This window comes from Annulohypoxylon maeteangense (genome assembly GCF_022496945.1).
Source record: "Annulohypoxylon maeteangense strain CBS 123835 unplaced genomic scaffold GGS22scaffold_32, whole genome shotgun sequence".
In the NCBI taxonomy this organism is placed as follows: domain Eukaryota; kingdom Fungi; phylum Ascomycota; class Sordariomycetes; order Xylariales; family Hypoxylaceae; genus Annulohypoxylon; species Annulohypoxylon maeteangense.
Genome location: NW_025953279.1, coordinates 52,030 through 71,581, shown reverse-complemented (window position 1 = coordinate 71,581; position 19,552 = coordinate 52,030). Strand labels below are relative to the sequence as shown.

The window sequence follows — 19,552 nt, the reverse complement described above, 5'->3', positions numbered from 1 at the left end:
TTGTATAATAGTTAGGTAGTTGATTTGTATTATATGATGCTATCATGATTAAAATAGCAATAGGGCTTTTACCCTACATATCTATATGCGTCCGCGAAACTAGTCTGGTTATACACACCAATCTCGTCCCTCCCCAGAAAGAAGTTCTCCGGCGGACCCAAATAACTTGGTCTAACACCACCTAAATCCACAATGACCTTCTGCACGATGACGCTCGGTGCTAGCCCCCAGATCCTAAGCGTATAGGCTCCTTCCTGAGCAATATTCCACGTCGTCGTCGTGTTGTGGATCGGTGCAAGCCCCCAAATAACATCGGCTACTGCACGACCCCAGCCAGGTGGCATGTCCACCCCGACGCTGTCACCGACGAATTGGACAACCTGCGGTTCGGCCTGCTCCGCACCTGCAGGAAACAGAGACACAGCAAATTCGAGAGGCGTTTCGTCTGATAGATAATTCTGTGTCGGCGAAAGATGCAGCGTTACGTTAGCCTTCGATATATTGGTAAACAGGTACAAATCGTATTCAAGAGCTGGAGCGGTCTCGGGCGTCTGAGGCGACGTGCTTTGCGGCCATAGAGTTACTCCACCAAGCGTGCGCCCGTAGTTTTTCAGAGTCTTGTAAGTGATACCCGAGTCTGCAGGTACGTTTGACGGTGTATGAATACGTTGGTAGTGTGGTCCTTCGATTGCAACGTGCTTGTCGGACTCGACAAAGCCCAATGAAAAGTTGGATGGAACTGTCCGCAAGTTGATAGGAAGTTGTACGATCGGTCGACCGTACCAATTCGAAAACCCTTGACGACCGCAACCAGTCGAGAAATTAATATTGGCTACTGTGTTGTTGACGATCTGTGGTGCATTTGCCCAGTCTACTGAGACGAAGACTCGGCTGTCTGTACCATTATCGGGTCCTACAGTTCCGTTGTATTGTGACAGTTTTACCCAAGGCAAGTCAGTTTCTGCTTTCCAATCACAGTTAACTTTACCCCTGGAAAATACGTCAAACCAGCGTATTACGGGGCCATAAGGATCCAACGACGGGAGCACGAGGGTATTCCCGGAATTCGCATGGTATTTGTCGTCTCCCGGAATACTGGCATTCGATCCTTCGACGGCGATTCCTACGCTGCCTGCTATTGAAGATATCGCAGTCTGGACGTAAGCCATAGCTGGAAGAACATTTCGCATTGGCTGCTGCCAGTAACCATCGTAGCCAAAGTGGGTTTCTATAAAATTAGCAACCTTCAAAGACATGTTTAAAGAATCAAGAAAGTACTAGGGAGTTTGACATACGGTCTAGCATGTGCTTCCATTTCCCATCTAGCAAACTATCCCACCTAATTGTGAGCTCAGCATCGGCGTCGAAACTAGCTAATACTGAAGAGATCATCTCATTTGCTGCGTTTCGGTGTTGATTTGCGTAAACCATATTCCTTGCGGCGCCAATATGAACTTGGTGAATGATCTGGCCACCAAGGATTGGGTGAAGAATCATCTCAAAAAATGCTGGTTGGTGAGCCTCGTCTAGTTGATCATAGATTGCTTGCGCGTCTTGAGCCAGACCCTGCCATTGACCTAATACCGCATCTCCTTCGTTGTAGTTGATAGTCGAATAAACATAAGGTTCAACTAATTCGAATTTCCTTCTTGCGGCAAACATGCCAAAACGCGTCATGATTTCCGTAATTGACGAGGCGTATTCTGGGCCAAATTCGCGGGTTGCCCAGGCAAGAGTCCAGTTACTAACGTCGTCTACTCCCCATTTATTAATGTCGTACGCCATGTCGAGGAAGTGAGTGAGCGGAATCTCTAAAGGTTTCAGATCTCCGACGTTGACAATCCATATACGGTCAGCACCGTGAGCGTATGCAAGTTGCATCTGTTCTGCCGTCTTCTCTAATTGTACCGTATTGATCCACTTGTAATTTCTGGTGTCACCAACATAATCGAAGTGGTAATAGACACCGGCACCTCCAGATCGCGTCGTTTCATTCCCGATGGGTACTCTCCGAACATTCCCCCAGTTGTCATCCGCCCATAAAAGGGTGATATCTTCAGGGATTGTCAAGCCTTGTTGTATATATGACATAACCTCCTTGTAAAGGCACCATAGCTGAGGGGCCTCTTCAATTTTGACATCCAGCACATCTTCGATGATGGCTCGTTGGTTATGAACGAGAGCTTCCAGCATGCTGACAATAAACTCCACACCTAAACCCTCAATAGCAGTATCTCCAGTCCCCCGCATACCCATAGTCCATAAACTATTCCGAGCATAGGGCTTGGCCCGTTGAGCACCGTAGACAAAGTACTCGTCGATCGTCTTGTTATTCAGATTGTACGCCCAAGGTCCAAGACCTTCATCAATATAAAATGTCCCAAACTCGTTCTGGGCACGCATCATTGGTTCCGTGTGCGAACTTCCTAGGACAATCTCCCATGCGTCAGCAAGTGGTTGGCTTGTCGGATCATCAACTTCAAACATGGTTGCCCAAAGAGCCGGCCATAGGTAATTCGCCCGCAATCGAAGTAAAAGTTCGAACACGTTCGAGTAAAAGTCGGCGTTATATCCAACTCCGTAAGGAGTGTCGGGGTAGTTCCATCCAACCCATCCTGATAACCCAGGTTGCTCGTCATTTATGAAAAAGCCACGATATTTGACCGAAGGGGGGCCTTGGACTTTACCATCAGGCAAGACGTAGATATCCTTAGATTGCTTAATCGGAACATCCGCCCACCAATACCACGGACTAACGCCAATCTGTTCGCTGATGTCGTATATTCCGAAGATTGTGCCGCGAGGATCACTACCTACTATGATCACTGCTTTGGAACAGCCGGCTATCGGGTCCTGGACAATGCTAGTTGTGAATGATTCCCATTTCCCCTCAATATCCGAGGTATTTAACTTCCCGGCGGCGACAAGGTCATCAATAACTTTAGAATGACCTAATGTGCCAACAATTATGACAGTATTCTCAGCTGATGGGTTAGTATACGCGGGGCCGTGAAACACCTGCGTATTATTGACCTCATACTATGTTTGATATACTAGTTAGCAAATGATAGTTCTAAGGCATTTTTACCTTATCAATGGTCCAATTTATGTTTGTATTGTATCCCGGTGGGTTTGATGCTGTATAAAAAATTGGATGGTTCAACTCACATGAGTATAATTCCTTGTGATCGGTTTATATTCGTATACTGCTGGTTCAGCTCCAGCTTCCCCGTTGCTCAGCGTGAAGTTAGTTCCGGTCACTCGACCAAAGTCCTTCGTAAGATCACCGGCCGCTCGAATAACTCCCCAGTAATCATTACTTGAGACGAGGATCTGTGGCTGGGCAATCGATCCACCAGCTATTTGGAAAGCTCCGTCGCTATTGGCAAAGCCAATTATCTGCTGTTGTCCAAGTGCGACTACGAAAGGAGCGAATCCAGTTACAGCTGCTAGGAACTGGCATCTAAAAAGCGAGAGTCGCATGATTGATGGCTTGATTTGACAATCTGCCCCAGAGAACTTTTCGTACTAGAACTGAGTGTTCTAGTCGAGCCTACTTCCAAGCACGGAAAGGCAAGGAGGAATACAATCACATCGTGAATTGAATATGGAAACAGGAGAAATATATAGATACCATTAAATCAGGTTCGGAACCACCCGGGAAAAGCTACCCTGACGGGCCCTGGTTGATAGCTGAAGTGGCCCGCCATCGTGAAGGTGGAACAATTGACCTTGTCTCGCCGAATTCACCGCATACCTTCACTAGACATCTCGTATGCATCTCCTAGACAGTAAGGAGACGTAATATCGGGAATACTACCCAAGATCTGGTTGATTGCCAAGTACCAAGGTGCCTGAATTGACTATAGCGTATAATCATACTCCGCATTGGGGATCTCGATGGTGAGTCGAATGGTTGAAGAATTACAAAGGATCGGTTCGCGGGTAATTTGAAGTGAGAATCAAGTTGGCAACATTGAGACTTTACTGCGTACAAGGAGATGATGCGCTAACATTTCCCCGCATAGTGCTGGTTCCACTGTAATTAGCGCCATTGGCAAGGTGCGGGGGTCCCTTACAGCGAAGTAACTCAAGTAAATCGTGCCTGCTCGTGCAATAAATTAGTAGGATATGAGCCTCAACGCCGTCGCAAATTTTCACATTTAACCGCAGCTTTATCCGGTCAATCCCGGTCAGGTCTAGTACTGTACATAAACTTCGTCACGATAGAATCGAATCAGTCATGCCAACTATTGCTTACGTAGCTACCTAAAGCATAGATAGCTTAGGTCTATTCTGTACAGTAAAGTTCCTAAGCCGTGGTTAGGTTTTGTTTTCCCAATCTTTCTCATTTTCCATTAGTTGCCGATGTCGGTATTCAACGAGTGTCCTCGAATAGAAGCACCGCTAGAATGAAAACCCCGATGGACTTGGGATATGTTGGAAAACTAACCCATCACCTCCAGGCCGGTTTTACTCGAGGGCCAGACGCCTTTAATCGAATTGGAAAGCTTCGAATCGTTCGAAACGACTCCTTGGTAGGAAGGAGATGGCCAGCTTGGACACGCCCTTTAAACTGCGAGCTATCCGTAAACCTAGGCCGATCCTCACCTTCCAACTAGCCATCAGCTCCAATTCATCCTGATGCGAGGAAAGTGATTGTCTACGAGAAGCCCGAATATTCGAACAGCCCGAACCTAGTGCCGATAGCCTTACTTGAAGTAATAAGTTGGTATGACCATGGTAGGAGAAACCAATTTCACAGCGAGGAATATAAAAAAAAGAACTATAGGCACTGATGGTGAATGCAATATTACATAGCGCGAACAAGAATCATGGCAGTGCCTTCAAACATACCTAGATGCCAGTCAGCCTTGGAATAGCAGGCTATGCTGGTATATGGAAAGCCGTTGTGTTGGTAAAATAACGCGACTCAAGTCGGAATCCATGATGATTAATGCCAGGGAGGCATTGCACTATACATGATTCGCTGGTTGAAAGGGAGACTAGAAAGGTAACATTTGAACAAAGGTAACAGCAAACTACATTAGTGCGGTCATCCTGGGAATTGATATTTTGGTCCCAACATAGCAAATACCAAAGCTCTGGTTGGCGCAGCTTGTTTTCAAGTGATTTGAGATTCTTTCCAACTCTACTTAATACCCCTTATCAATCCTGCGAGGCTACTACTCTTTGGGAGCTCACTCCTGAGTTCACTCTCGCTTCTTCCCTTTCCCTCCTCTATTATTCCATCGCCAGATCTTCATTATGGCGCCCGCGGTAACTATCGCCCTCGGTGGTATAGCAGCTACTTACCTGTTTCTTCGCTTTCTCCTGTACCTAACCCAGGATGCCAGGGAACCACCAGCTATCGAGACAGAAATTCCCTTTTTTGGCCCCCTGATTGGAATGTTTAGAGAGAAGTCACACTTCTATCTTCGATTGAGGTTTGTCGATTATGCTTGAGCAGCTAGTCCCATTGTGTAACTAAGATTTTGAACAGGGACACGTACAAGCTTCCAATATACACCCTTCGCATGCCCTTTTCACGGATGTACATCGTGAACGCCACCGGACTTATCCCCGAACTACAGAAACAATGGCGTACTATTAGCTTTGCCGCGATCGCAGCCGATGCAGGAAATCTAGTCGGGATGAGCAAGGAGGCTATCAAGACGATGCATCAGGACCTAACAAGTGAAAATGGCTTCAGTGCTAGCTGGCCCAAGTATATCACGCCTGTGATGGGACCTGGAGCAGACCTCGATGCAATAAATAGGAGGTCGATCGAGGTCTTTTCAACTGACATGGAAAACTTGCGAGCACAAGGAACCGTGCAAGTAGGTCTGTGGCAGTGGTCACGTCGAATCATGGTTGAATCCACGACAGAGGCAGTCTGGGGGCCACAGAACCCATATCGGGATCCGGCCATTGCCGAAGCCTGGAAGTAAGAGCGACTGTTTTGATATTCCTCTTAGTTCTACTAAATCGCTAACTATCCCTATAGGACATTTGAGGCAGGCTTCTTGACTCTCTCGGTCTTTCCTTTCGCCTCATTACTTTTTCCCAAACTTGTTCAGGCACGTGAGCTTGTGGCCGATGCCATGCTTAATTACATGCGCAAGGGCGGACATGAAAAGGCCTCTGGCCTGGTGCGCAAACGCCTTGAACATCATCAACAACTTTTTGGCCTTAGTCTTGAAGACGTGGCACGAGGGGAGCTTGGGAACACCTTTGCAGTGCTGGGAAATACGACCCCTTGTGCTCTATGGGTCCTCTACCACATCTTTTCAGACGAGCAAGTATTAACTGATATCCGCCGAGAGGTTTCTGCCCTAGTACATGAGGAGGAAGATGAAGAAAATGGAATCATTAACACAGTTGACTTGGCTGGCATTCGTGAATCCTGCCCTATACTTCTAAGCACCTTTCAAGAAACACTACGTCACCGTGCCGTGAACCCAGGCCCACGTGTGCTTCTTGAGGATGTCCTCTTAGATGGACGCATTCTTCTTAAGAAAGGCAGCATGCTCATGATTCCGGCACCGGTGCAGCATACGGATACCGCTGCGTGGGGTGAAGATGCTAGGGAGTTCGATCATTTACGTTTTGTGCGTAAACTAGCCCCCGGACACAAGAAACCGAACAGAGTAGCATTCCGCGCATTCGGTGGCGGTCACGTACTTTGTCCCGGTCGTCATTTTGCAAGCACTGAGATAATGGCACTTGCAACACTACTAGTACTTCAATTTGACGTCACGCCTGTTACTGGTAGGTGGGATGAACCCACGTGGGAAAATTCGCCGGTCCAAGCGGGCTTTCCCGTCCCGGATGAGGATATCAACGTCGAGCTTCGACCTAGAGACCCGGCAAGGAAGTGGCATGTTAAATTTACAGGGTCAGATAAGGCCATGGGTATTGTAGCTGAAGATAGCATTCCCGACAAGAGTAGTATTTAAGTGACAGGAGCTACCAAATTGTTACCGGAACTACATAATGACAGGTAGCAAATATCGATGAAAGCTGAAACATATATGCAGCTGGTCTACTTCCGCCGGCCTCCGACTTTTTGGGTAGATCTACCTAGCAGGCATACACACCCGGGAGGCGTGCGATTAATGAGTATCATTTCCTGCAGGCTAGGTAGGTATCGATCGACGGCATTCACTTTATATGGTCGTAGTGTTGTACAATCAGCTTGGACGCGACTGGTACTAGCAACGAGGTCCCCAGAGATAGGTTTCTCTATTGGCACTAAGCCCAACCTTACTAGATAGGTAAGTACCTAGGTAAGCTGTTATATAAACTTAGAATTCCTTTACTTAAGAACTGTCAGATTGAACCATTTAATTGATGAAGAGAGATGTATCTTTTCTAACTCTATTCTTACAAACAGAAACTCTTAGGAAAAGTTCTTCCTGCAACCAGACTTTGACTGAATAGCCATTTAGCACAGACCACCTAAACTGAACCTAATTCCATGTGACAAGAAAGTATTCGAAAGAAGAAGATACTTAGAGGGAAATGTGTATCTGACAAAAACTTAACATCTCATCAATATTCACCAAGGACTATTTATTAGATGATGTATAACTTAGGTAGCTACATGATAAATGTCGGAGCCCCTGATTTCGACGAGAATAGTCTGACTCTTCTTAGCTTCGTTATCTACCTAGGTAACTATAATTACTATCTTATACTATGACAGTTCTTGAAACCTCGCGTTTAGATATATCTTACCCATGCTCTTGATATGCGTTGAATAGACCCTTTAGGTTCTTGCTTTCATTTGTGTGTGTACCCTTTACGTGTCGGACATTAATATTGTTTTCTCTTTGCTTCGGTGTTCGGCTTGATTAGGTAGTTTCCGGTAGATCTGTATAGGTAGGTACCCACCTATTCTCAACTCAACTCAACTCAACTTGCCTGATAGCTCGTTAAGGGGCCTATTGAAGTTCATAGAGAGTACCTAAGCTTCAATACCCTCAGATTGGAAAGTACTAGGTAGATATTAGTTTAGTTAAGTCTAGAAGTTCGCGGATTTGTCAAATCAAGTTGAACCAAACCAAACCTCGGCCTAATCTTTTGAATGGACATCCCAAAACTGGATCCCTGACCTGTGAAACCCCCATCACAGCAAGCCACTAACTCGATTCGTCTCTGAACCTGGTATCGGAAATCTCCGTCCATTCAAGAGCGGAGTTAGCAAGAATCTGGCATATAAGCCGGCTCAATGACTCGCAAATCAAGCCACGATCGAAGCCTACAATTCGATTTCCAAGGAATACGATTCCTCCGTGGCGCAATTGGCTAGCGCGTCTGACTGTTACTTCACATCTGTGATAGCAATCAGGAGGTTGACAGTTCAAGCCTGTCCGGGGGAGGAAAGCACCATCCAGGTAGTTACGGAGCTCCGTAACTACCCCGAATTTTTGGAAAAATTTTCCCGTAGCTCGAATTGCGTCTTTATTTTATCACTTTGAGCGAATAATATACCTCTACATTACAGCAGATTCCAATCCCTAAGTAACTCGCGATAGCAGAATCTACTTATTAGTTGACATCGCCATTAAAGTTGTGACAATTATAAGAGTCCTGCGACAAGTACGCTGTTGTTGAGCAACTGCTCTGGTGGTTGGTCTCTAGGCTATGATACATAGCTGATCCAGGCGCTCGGAGACCTGTAACTTTTCAGATTTCCAGTTTTCAGCTACAATTAACTCTTCACTTGTCAACCCGACGAATTATCTGTAGCTAGATATTGGTGCTGTGAGTGGGAGTTTCTAAGTTAATCTCATGTGGCAAGCGTTTACGACTTCGATTATAGAGGCTTTATGCATACATTGCTAAGTCTATTATGTAGAAGCTAAGCGGCGGTAGGCAGCAAGAAGATTCGTGATAAAACTAGACATTCGATTTTCTATAAAGTTAATAACTTAATATTACCTACGCCTAATTAGAAGTTTCTCAAGTACCTACCTAATTTAGTTCGCAAGAAGCATGATATTACTTAAGAAGGAATGGGTAAAAAAGAAAAACGTCGTTGCAAATTTGTATTTATATGCTACTTTAGGCTTCTAACACTGTTCCTCATAGATTTCGACCAAAAAAATAGCAAAAAACGCGAAAAATATATGATCTACTCCCCCGGACAGGCTTGAACTGTCAACCTCCTGATCGCCTCTGCTTTGATACAGTAACAGTCAGACGCGCTAGCCAATTGCGCCACGGAGGAATGTGTTTGATCCATGAACGATGCCTCCCACCTACGTGGGCGGAGGAACCCCCTCTAGCCAATTGCTATTTTGGGACCCATTGTTGGGAAAAAACGCTTCTTACAGTAGCCTATAATGCCAGAAGCCAAGCCCTAAAGAGGTGCTTTCTTCCGTAGTAACCCCGTTCGGACGTCCGAGATCCCTTGGTCAGACAAATCCGAGTCGAGTGTCACTTTTCTAGATACCCGTGACCTACTAAGTGACTAAGTGACCTACTAAGGACACCTACGGCGTTAGCTTTCTTTAGTTTGAGTTTGGAGGCCCTCCATAAGCTCCAGTATGTTGGGAGAAGTTTCATTGAAACATGAGCAAGGTTTGAACGGTTATCTTCATAACCCAATTTAAGCTCAAGAAAATGCTCAATTGAATCTTTTTATAAGATAAGAACTCACTTTTAACAATCCAAGCAAAAGATATTAATGTTCATTTGAGAATGAAAAGCTTCTTTTATAAAAGGCATATTGATGGTTAGGAATTATAGGTATACTATATCTCAATGAAGGGGGGATTCACAGATTCATTATGTAATCCGCACCCAATGTTAAGGTTCAGCCTCCATGAGCCGCAAACTTTCTTAACGTCAATGCATATTACGCAGTCGCAACTTCCTCTTCGCGGTGCTTTTTATAGAAGTAGAATATGTAATATCCAAATCTCGCAGGTGAGTGGGAACCAGTTCTTCGTGCCAAGAACACACAACTTCGTCGCTGTTGCTCTCCGGCTCAATTGATTGATTAGTTAACCAGGAATCAATCAATTGCGTAATTAAGACGCCATTTTTTGGTATATACCTAGTAGGTACCTAACCACCCAGTACTCATACCTAGATATCCTCATAGACATTGGTCTTAAATCCTTGAAGTTGTGGTGCTGGCCATAGAGATACCGGGAACCGGTACATTGAATCTGTAAGAGATCCCATTTCATCTAGTTTCTAGACAGCTTACCTACTAGATAGTTAAAGATACTAGGCACCCCGTGAACCACTCTTTGGTGAACTAGTTTAGTTTCGGCCTTCCGTTGAACCCTATAGAGGATGTATTCAAAAGAAAATTAAATACATATCACTTAGGAAAGTGGTATCGTCGGGTCAACCCGAACCTATCCGGCCATATGTGGGGGGTTGTTCCGATCTAACCGTTCCTCCCATTCCGATTCCGGCCGGGTGGAGAAGGAACTACCTGCCATTATTATAACGATATCCTATCCGCATGAGAGGAATCCATTACTCTTATACCATTATGAATTATCGGCGATAGAATATTGCCATATAATTCAACTTCGCTTGTCGTATCGACCTAACCCCTGAAATGGACCCTTATCAGTTAACGGCAACCCAAGCTCTTACTAAACTCAAAGATGGTTCATTAACAGTCGAAGAATATGCTCGCTCGCTACTCGAGCGGATTGAAAAGAGGGACGACGACGTTCAGGCCTGGGCATATCTAAACCCTGAATATGTCATCCAACAAGCAAAGCAACTCGACTCCTTACCACCGGAAGAGCGAGGTCCTTTACATGGAGTGGCCGTTGCAGTCAAGGATATCATGTATACCAAAGGTGTTTCCCGTGGTCACTCACTATTCATTGTCATTGGGGTTATATATTGACTTTCGTAGACATGCCAACTCAGCACAATTCTCCAATATACGAAGGAGATGACCCAAAGCTCGATGCCGCGTCTATCATTACATTACGCCATGCCGGCGCATTGATTCTTGGTAAGACAGACGCTCGTGGGCCATAATACTTAGAAGGTATAATATCCGTATACTGAATTGGAATAGGCAAATCAACTACGACGGAATTCGCGTCAATTACAACTGGTCCGAAAACAAGGAACCCTCATGACACGACACGCACCCCTGGTGGCTCATCTTCTGGATCTGCAGCTGCTGTGGGAGACTTTCAGGCACCTATCGGGTTGGGAACGCAGACTGGAGGAAGCACAATTCGCCCAGGTTCATTCAACGGTATCTATGCTTTCAAACCCACATGGAACTCTATCAGTCGGGAGGGTCTGAAGGTGTACTCTCTTATCCTCGACACGATCGGGTTTTTCTCTCGAAGTGTTGATGACCTTCAATTGCTTGCCGATGTCTTCGAGCTCGAGGATGATGTGCCTCCGCACAATGACTTCTCTATTAAGGGGTCAAAATTCGCTGTTCTGAAGACGATGGTATGGCCACAAGCGGGTCCCGGTACCGTTGCTGCATTAGATGCTGGGGCAAAACTGTTGAGAGACCATGGGGCAGACGTTGAAGAGATTGAATTGCCTCCTGAGTTTGAAAAGTTGCCGGAATGGCATGGCATAGTGCTACGCAGCGACGGGCGACCAACCTTTTTACCCGAGTACCGCGTTTCCAAGGACAAGCTAGCGGGCGTGTTAGTTGGCCACGTTGAAAATGAGTACCAGATATCGCGGGCCGCTCAGCTCGAGGCATTTGACGGCATCGCTTCTCTAAGACCTAAGATTGATGAGATCGCCGGCAAGTACGCTGCCATTCTTACACCAAGCGTGGTAGATGAAGCCCCTGTAGGTAGGGAAACCACCGGAAGTCCAGCATTCAATGCCATTTGGACGGTATGTTATGATACCCGAATAGTTGGGGAGTGGTTGCTTATTGATAACTCTAGGCCCTTCATACACCTGTCACGAACATTCCGGGCTTCAAGGGGGAGAACGGGTTGCCAGTGGGCTTATCGTTAATTGCACCGAGATATCATGATAGACACCTTCTTGAAGTCTCTAAAGTTGTAGGGGAGATATTTGAAGCTGAAGGCGGATGGACACGGCAAGTATACCAATGATCATGGGGTTATTATCGACGAATTTTACCCTCAACGTTCCCGATGTTCCCAATGTTCCCAATGAATTAATCGCGTCGTACAATAAAGGAGAACAGTATTCTAAAATTTAACATATACCTACACGGGAAGAGCGAAAAACAAAGGGAAAAGACTCTAAGAAAAACCGAGTAGGGGCTGTAGGCTGGTAAATTTTTCGAAAAAGCAAGTATACCCCAAATTCCAATTACGCACTTCGGCTACCCGCCTTAGACTAGTGACGCTATTTCAAGCATCGACGCCACATTTCTTCTAGCTTCTAGGCAACCTGGTTTCGGCAGAAAAAGAACTCGCGAGAGTTTTAAACTAAGTACGATTCTATCCAAGGCAACTTGTCAGCTGTGTATAGTAGCCGATTTTGCTTCCTTCGTTCGGATAGAAGTGGTATGACAATCAACCCATTGTACTGGAACAGAAAGTATTCGGCAAAACCATCGGGTGCCTAAGTGTTCGGTACCTGCCCAGCCTACGGAATGAAACTCCGCATATCAATGTCTCACTTTACTTTCCACAGAGGTGAATGACATCACCGTAAATCAATCCGGCCACCAACCCTTTCAACCGGGCTGCCGCGAAGTTATGAAACTGTGTACCTACCCTAGACACGGGCAGCATCTCCAACCATGCAGGGACTTGCGTCTAGGCTGCGGGGAAGCGTGTCGGCTCGATCGTATTAACCCGACCTACTGCTTCGGCAAGTGTATGGACTCGCACTAAAGTCGGGGTTCAGATAGCACACCATGTAACAAGGGTTAAGCAGCTAGGTAAATGTCGACGATACCAAGAATGAGCTACCCGAAAATGAACCACCACGTTTTATCTCATCCCACCCCGCGTCTTTTCCTTGCGCGATAATTCCTTTTCTTGATACCTCGAGTAGAAGCAAGTTATTTGTCAGGAATCATGTCGCATCCATTTGAAAAGGTATAACCACTCCTCCTTTTCGAAGTTCATGCAAGAGTTAGTTAACGCGAATGGTATCAGGTAATTATCGTGGGAGCTGGTCCTTCGGGTCTACTCCTCGCCCTCCTCCTATCCAAGCACGGGATCCCGGTGGAGATACTCGAAGCGTCACATGAACTAGACAAGCAGCCGCGCGCGGCGATCTACGGATCCCCCGCGATTCCGGATCTGCGGCGAGCGGGCGTCATCGACGAGATTCGGCGGCGGGGTATGAGTCCGACGTCGATGTGCTGGCGACGATTCAAGGACCACAGCCTGATTACCGGCATGGATGCGCAAGTCCTAGAAGATCTAAACGGCGAGGACATGCGCATGGCTTGTTTGGTTTTGGATGAATTGGATGCGCTGATGCTCGAGGAGTTTCTTACTAAGTACAACGGCAAGATTAGCTGGAAACACAAGGTTGTCGGCACTGGTCAAGATGAGAAACAAGCGTGGGTAGACGTTGAGACACCGGAGGGCAATAAGAAAATCTATGGCGACTACGTTATTGGATGCGATGGTGCGGGAAGCGCTGTTAGGAAATCTCTCTTTGGCGACGAGTACCCTGGGTTTACTTGGGAGAGGCAGATCGTGGCGACGAATGTATGTGCCCGAACTCCCTATGTTTCAAAATCGTATTGGATACGTTCAATGGCAGCTAACCTGAAATTTAGATCTACTATGATTTCACCAAGTTCGGGTTTAAAGACTCTAACTTCATCTTACATCCCGATCATTTCTATGTGAGTCTTTTCCGAATGACTTATAAATAAGACTAAACTTACATATAAACGCGCAGATGGCGGCCAGACTCACGAAAGATGGGCTGTACCGAGTGACATATGGCGAATCACCTGGCTTAACCTGGGAACAGATGCAAGAGCGACAACCCTGGAAATTCGAGCTGATGCTGCCCGGCCACCCCAAGCCGGGCGAGTACAAGATGATTAGCATGTCACCCTACAGAATGCACCAACGATGCGCGCCTAAGTTTCGCGTAGGTCGAATCCTACTAGCGGCCGACGCGGCGCATCTCTGCAACCCGTGGGGCGGCATGGGAATCACCGGTGGATTCGTCGACATTGGCGGTCTATACGATTGCCTCTCAGGGATTTGGGATGGGAAAGCGGATGAGTCGATCTTGGACATATACAGCGAGAAGCGAATCGAGAAGTGGAAGACAGTCATCGACCCCGTCTCCCAGAGCAACTTCCGCCGCGTCTCCGATAGCGATCCGGACACACTGTTGGAGCGCGATCCCGTCATGCAGGCATGCAAAGATGCGGAAAACGACTTGGAGAAGCAGAAGGGGATGTACCTGAATTTCTTTGATATGAAGTACGATTTTACTCAGCATTATAAGACGGCATGATAGAGTACTAGGTAGAGATAGGATTAGTATACGGTCAAAATGTATCTTTATTCCATCAGCATGCGTTAAGTCTCATATGTTTGCGCATAGAAGATTAAATAGAAGCCAATAAAATTTCAAATCATTGCCATTGCTGGGTTTATTCGATTCACGATGTTCGACCCTCAACTCCCGCCCGACAAACCAATTTTGAGCATTAGATATTTTAAATGACAAATAACAACCATCAGACCTATAAACCAAAATAAGAGAAAGTAGGGTATCATTTTTTGTCCCGGAGTAATTATACAAGACCCAACAACAATGCACACAGAGTTAGGTGGGTAGGTGACCCCAAATCCCCTATAATTGGGGGCATAAAGGGGCGTTTAGAATCATTGCGGGGAAGGGATAGGCACCTAGAAATAGCAATTCACAGGCTTGCTTTCCCTCTAGACTCAAAAGGTAGAGTACCGACAAGAAGTCCTGCCGCGATGAACAGTGCACCACTTGTATAAACCGGCGCCGCCGTCTGAAGGTTCGCGAACATTGCTACAATAGGGGCCATAATACCGAATATGCGGTTCGACGTCGCCGTAAGCGCATTCCCAGTGCCACGATCCTTTGTAGGGAATAGCTCGGGCGTAAAAGCGTACAAGACGGCGTACATGATATTACTAGTGAAATTGTACGCGCAATTCCACCCCAACAAGCTGGAGGAACTTGTCGCAGTTGTCGAGCAGTAGAGAAAGATGCCTGTTAGGATCGTGCTTAAACTCAACGCCCCTCTCCTCCCAAAATGAGGCAGTTCGACGAGAAGACCACCAAGAAGGGCGCCGGGTACACCGAGTACCGCGATGATCAGCGAATTGCGATACGTAATATAAGTAGATCCATCTCCAAAGTCGACGCCGCGAGTACTTTGGATATATGGTAGGAAAGCGTTATATAAGGGATATCTACGGGAAAGATTAATTATCGTGAAATAGTAAAAGAGAAAAAGGGGTTAGCCTTCACTTACCCGAGTCCGATGAAAGCCCAGACCAACATTAGGGCGCCCGTGCTGTACGCCAATTTTCCCGTCGCAAATAAAGATCGGATGTGGGAGAGATCAATGGCTTCTAACTTGCGTTTCACAGCGTCGCCTGCAGTAACCCGATTCTCATATCCTTCCGGCTCGCACGCTTTTAAATCTTCGATGGCCAATTCCGAAGTCTTTTTATTCCGTCGAGCAACTTCATGGACTATGCGCACTGCTTCTTCATCCAATCCTTTGCCCATGAGATACTTGGGCGACTCGTAGATGGTGAAGCAAAAGAAACGAAGAACGAACATGATGAGCGTCAGTCCTCCCATCGCAATCATGAAATAGCGCCATCCCATGTTCTTAGCCCTAGTGCAGTCCGTGTCGGTTTGCTGACAGGTTCGATACCCTAACAATGGCCATCCAATCAAATTGGCTATGACTTGTGCGACAGCCCAGTCGATAGAAAGAATCGTGAGGAGGTATTGGTGAGATCCAGGAAGAAACTCGAGGAAAATAGCAGAGTCAACCGGGAGATTACCGCCTACGCCAAATGACCAGAACGCCGCAAATATCCCGATAGCAGCAAAATTAGGTGCAGAGGCAGCTATCATACCCCATACGGCGGTTATACCAAGAGTCAGATTGAAAGCCCATCTCCGACCGAAGATGTCGCAGCCGAATCCCCAGAACATGGCACCGGCAAGTAAGCCGATGTTCTGGGCAAGACTCAGTAGCGGACCCCGAGTCGGATGAAATTCGTTTAAGATGGGCGTGAAAATGAGAGACGTGATGATCGGCCAAAGATTATCAGATGCCCAACCAAACCCTACGACTATGAATAGCTGCCATTGGTACCATCCCATACCAATGTCTTGAATCTGCCATCCTCATTGTTAGGCTAATGATCAAAGAGGAATAATTTCCAGAAACTTGGGAAATTTACCGCTCTATTCAGTACCCTCGCCTTTGCCTCGTATACCGGATCAATTGTGCCTTTAGGTATCGTGCTAACATCTTCGATCCCGATGGCGTCTTCGTCACCTAGGTGGTGCTCATTCTCATTACTTGCTTTTCCGTTTTCGGTCGTATCCTCTGCCATGATTCGCTCGCTAAGCTATCAGATCGGGCGATCGGGTTGAGACAGGGAGATGAAAATGGAATCCAAGGGTAACAACGATAACAATTAAAAATAATACACCATTGTGTTGTTATTGGGATGGATAATAGAAGCTAGGTAAGCTGCCTATACTGATAATTATCTAGTGACAATCGGTGGTCCGCAAGTAGAAAGCTTGTTCGCTTTAAGAAGAGAAGTCCGGGGAAAGCTTCAGCTAGCTCCAGCCACGATGAAACAAAGTAAGCTGCTAATGGCGTGCTAGAAAATCTTGGAGAATCCTTGTCTCGCTATAGCTGGCAATCATCCTTTGTTACTGGGATCAAGCCTCTACTAGACTGCTACAGGGAACTGAGACAGCGGAAATCTGCAATGACAGCGCCTGCGGCTGCAGTAGATCGACGCAAACTCGGGCATCCCGCAGTGCCAAGATCGACAGACGGGATCCAATCTGGAGATTACCGGAGAATCGAAGACTAATGAAAACCTTCACCGGTCTTAAAGTGTAACGGTGGTGTAATGACGGTAAGTATCAAATCCAAAAATAGTCTTCGTGTCCATGGCTGTCCATGTAAGTACCTGGTAGATAAATGTCTACCTACATAAGATCATACTAATACATCTGAGCACAATTTGCTCCTTCGAATTGGAATTAATGTTCACATCTTAGTTCCTTATGATGTCTTTGGATATCTTCAGCAATCGGCGCCGGTGAAATATCCTTTCCATCCCCAAAGCTCATCCTCGGTGAATCTTCCTCCCCCCTTACCCCTCACATCGCCCGACCCAGCCACTCAGTCCCATCCATCTGGAGCACCCAATCCTCCATATCCATTCTACCCGAAGGCAATAATTCCGTCGGGTCCATATCGAACCTCGAATCGTTAAAGACCACCCTGGAGCCATATTCTCTAGTACCTAGGCGTTTAGCAAGCGCGGTCACTAGAATGACTATGGCGTGATATGAGAACGTTCTCGCCGTTGGACATTGATTCAGACCGGCGCCGAATGGCATATACGCATCTTTCATGTCTGCGGTCCAGTCCTGGAACCGAGAAGGACGGAACTGCTCGGCATCCAACCCCCAAATTTGTTTCTCTCTATGGCACCACTCGATATCCGCCTTCACATTAAACGGACCATTTCTACCATCTGGGATATTGCGATGGATTCGCTTTGTCGGGGGATACAATCTTAGTCCCTCCTGCTAAGGGTCAGCATGCAAAATTTTTGGAGGTACGTATGTGAAAGAGGTAGGTATATATTGACTTGCCTTGGCAAAATTTATTGACATATCGCTTAGGATTCTGTTACCTTCCGTTGCGCAATATTCGTGGACATCCTGAGAGACCTTTTGGAACTGCTGAGTTATTTCTTGGCCCACATCTCTAAACCCGACAGAGACATATGTGAGCAAAACCACCCGCCACATTGTCTCGTAGGCGGGGATGATGGTGTTCAAGGGTTGATTCTCTGAACTGCATGGGTAACGGTTCGGAAGCAAACGTCTCAGGGCATTCTGAAGGCGATCAAGCTCCTGGCGCAATTCTGGCCCTGCTGCTTCGAGGTTCTTCGAGTGTTCCCAAAGGTTATTGATGAGACGCGTTGCCTCATCGGCATCAGCGAAGTTGGTATCATCAAGCCTGACGTCGAAGAACTGGTATATAATGGCCGAAAAAACGGTAAATCGGACGGTGGCTGCTAATGGCAACGACTGCTGAGATGCTGAAAGAATATCGAATGCCTGACGAACGGCTGCTTGCGACACGGCAAAGAAGGTAGACCATTTTTGTTGGTTCATGCTAAGTATAACTGCTTTAGCTGAGACTATGAATCTTTCATGGACGCCTCGATCAACAGTAGTGAAGGAATTATTTATTCCGAAGGCTTCAACTAGCCTTCGGTTAGGTATGGCTCTAGATGTGAGCTTGTCGACAAGGCTGTTTATTCCCGGAACGTCAAATTTAGCGATACTTCGATGTATTCTTACACGATTTAGGGCAGTTGCTTTTGAGTTATTGGAGAGACTTAAAGTAATGAATATGAGGCTACCAAAGAGACATATTACAAGGATAATAGGATTCGAAGTGATGTATCTGAGAATGAGAAAGAAGGCGGGCATTAGGCAAAGCTTGGCCGAGTTGGAGATGAAGTATGTAGAACACATTTTTATAAAGAATTTAGAAACCGATTTTCCTACCTAGGTATGAGTAGAATGACATTGTTACCGGCGAATAGTCTTATATATAGGCGCGCATCTCTTCGCTATGGAAAAACTAGAACGCACCTGCAGGCTCTCAGTTACAGTCAGCGTAGGTGCTCGTTCATCTTCCTGTCCGAGATCGTCCTCATAATCTCATTCTCGAACTAGAAAGAGCAAACAAGATCTCATCGAATGACCTAGCAGGATCTTACTTTTTTGCTTCTAAGATCTAATCAGTTTGATGCAGGTAAGTACCTAGATGATCGACCTGCACCGAGATTCTCATATAATCCCCGGTTTGTCGTTCCTGTAAGATCCCGTCGACCTTAAATGAGGTTGCAAACGGAGCTTGGCCAACCACGATTCTCAATTCTTGACAATACTAGAAAAGTGAGGCTTCGATAGACCTACCTTTAGCGAGCTATTTCAAGGTGAAACTACAAACGCGAGGATTGGCTCTAGGATCTTAATGTGCGTCGGCGGCAAAATCTTCCCGGTTATCCCGATATGCAAAACGGGAGCGCAACGGTCCGCGTCTGTGAAGTGTACTTTGTGACGATGACCGGACAAACATTCGTAGGACACGATACTCAAATAGACTTGTCATATTTTAAATTTACTCCCCACTAAGTACGGAATATTGGTTATGATCTGATAACAAGTCATGACGTGTCGAAAAAGCGGAAGGGCGCGTTAGCCTTGCGTTTAGGGGGGATACTTCACATCTATGATGTGGAGCTAAGCGAGAGGCGTATATTAAGATTGAAGATGCTGTAAGTATACTTAGGTA

General features: G+C 46.3%; 6 protein-coding genes and 2 non-coding genes across 8 annotated transcripts; 4 read left to right on the top strand and 4 right to left on the bottom strand.

Moving 5' to 3' along the window:
• Nucleotides 1–15: 15 nt before the first annotated feature.
• On the bottom strand, nt 16–3,967 carry GGS22DRAFT_176036 (glycoside hydrolase family 115 protein). The gene is made up of 3 exons (XM_047963355.1): nt 3,169–3,967; nt 1,296–3,039; nt 16–1,228 (listed from the first exon to the last, which is right to left on the bottom strand). The coding sequence occupies exons 1-3, from the start codon at nt 3,481–3,483 to the stop codon at nt 69–71; spliced, it is 3,219 nt and encodes a 1,072-aa protein (XP_047813885.1). The 5' UTR covers nt 3,484–3,967; the 3' UTR covers nt 16–68.
• A 1,301-nt stretch (nt 3,968–5,268) lies between these two features.
• Nucleotides 5,269–6,959, top strand: GGS22DRAFT_193640 (cytochrome P450; the record flags this gene model as incomplete). The annotated part of the gene is made up of 3 exons (XM_047965407.1): nt 5,269–5,447; nt 5,504–5,947; nt 6,008–6,959. 3 exons carry the CDS (start codon nt 5,269–5,271, stop codon nt 6,957–6,959), a joined length of 1,575 nt encoding a protein of 524 aa, XP_047813884.1.
• Nucleotides 6,960–8,291: 1,332 nt separating this feature from the next.
• GGS22DRAFT_t139 lies at nt 8,292–8,384 on the top strand. Its single transcript has one exon. It is a non-coding gene; the product is annotated as a tRNA-Asn (tRNA).
• A 758-nt stretch (nt 8,385–9,142) lies between these two features.
• GGS22DRAFT_t138 lies at nt 9,143–9,235 on the bottom strand. The gene has a single exon. It is a non-coding gene; the product is annotated as a tRNA-Asn (tRNA).
• A 1,350-nt stretch (nt 9,236–10,585) lies between these two features.
• On the top strand, nt 10,586–12,086 carry GGS22DRAFT_193639 (glutamyl-tRNA amidotransferase subunit A; the record flags this gene model as incomplete). The annotated part of the gene is made up of 4 exons (XM_047965406.1): nt 10,586–10,835; nt 10,895–10,996; nt 11,063–11,859; nt 11,913–12,086. The coding sequence occupies 4 exons, from the start codon at nt 10,586–10,588 to the stop codon at nt 12,084–12,086; spliced, it is 1,323 nt and encodes a 440-aa protein (XP_047813883.1).
• A 516-nt stretch (nt 12,087–12,602) lies between these two features.
• On the top strand, nt 12,603–14,519 carry GGS22DRAFT_176030 (FAD/NAD(P)-binding domain-containing protein). The gene is made up of 4 exons (XM_047963354.1): nt 12,603–13,046; nt 13,107–13,670; nt 13,742–13,810; nt 13,867–14,519. The coding sequence occupies exons 1-4, from the start codon at nt 13,026–13,028 to the stop codon at nt 14,437–14,439; spliced, it is 1,227 nt and encodes a 408-aa protein (XP_047813882.1). The 5' UTR covers nt 12,603–13,025; the 3' UTR covers nt 14,440–14,519.
• Nucleotides 14,520–14,526: 7 nt separating this feature from the next.
• Nucleotides 14,527–16,819, bottom strand: GGS22DRAFT_100340 (MFS general substrate transporter). The gene is made up of 2 exons (XM_047957663.1): nt 15,440–16,819; nt 14,527–15,377 (listed from the first exon to the last, which is right to left on the bottom strand). Exons 1-2 carry the CDS (start codon nt 16,306–16,308, stop codon nt 14,852–14,854), a joined length of 1,395 nt encoding a protein of 464 aa, XP_047813881.1. The 5' UTR covers nt 16,309–16,819; the 3' UTR covers nt 14,527–14,851.
• On the bottom strand, nt 16,820–19,116 carry GGS22DRAFT_100358 (uncharacterized protein). The gene is made up of 3 exons (XM_047957664.1): nt 18,975–19,116; nt 17,833–18,846; nt 16,820–17,763 (listed from the first exon to the last, which is right to left on the bottom strand). The coding sequence occupies exons 2-3, from the start codon at nt 18,724–18,726 to the stop codon at nt 17,332–17,334; spliced, it is 1,326 nt and encodes a 441-aa protein (XP_047813880.1). The 5' UTR covers nt 18,727–18,846; nt 18,975–19,116; the 3' UTR covers nt 16,820–17,331.
• Nucleotides 19,117–19,552: the final 436 nt, after the last annotated feature.

Coding starts and splice junctions, on each gene's coding strand:
- GGS22DRAFT_176036 (XM_047963355.1), bottom strand. CDS start 3,483: ATGCGACTCTCGCTTTTTAGATGCCAGTTCCTAGCAGCTGTAACTGGA. Junction 3,040..3,168: donor TCACAAGGAATTATACTCAT/GTGAGTTGAACC, acceptor TATCAAACATAG/TATGAGGTCAATAATACGCA. Junction 1,229..1,295: donor ATGGAAGCACATGCTAGACC/GTATGTCAAACT, acceptor CTAATTTTATAG/AAACCCACTTTGGCTACGAT.
- GGS22DRAFT_176030 (XM_047963354.1), top strand. CDS start 13,026: ATGTCGCATCCATTTGAAAAG. Junction 13,047..13,106: donor TGTCGCATCCATTTGAAAAG/GTATAACCACTC, acceptor GAATGGTATCAG/GTAATTATCGTGGGAGCTGG. Junction 13,671..13,741: donor GGCAGATCGTGGCGACGAAT/GTATGTGCCCGA, acceptor CCTGAAATTTAG/ATCTACTATGATTTCACCAA.
- GGS22DRAFT_100340 (XM_047957663.1), bottom strand. CDS start 16,308: ATGGGATGGTACCAATGGCAGCTATTCATAGTCGTAGGGTTTGGTTGG. Junction 15,378..15,439: donor TGGGCTTTCATCGGACTCGG/GTAAGTGAAGGC, acceptor TCTTTCCCGTAG/ATATCCCTTATATAACGCTT.
- GGS22DRAFT_100358 (XM_047957664.1), bottom strand. CDS start 18,726: ATGTGTTCTACATACTTCATCTCCAACTCGGCCAAGCTTTGCCTAATG. Junction 17,764..17,832: donor TGTCAATAAATTTTGCCAAG/GCAAGTCAATAT, acceptor GACCCTTAGCAG/GAGGGACTAAGATTGTATCC.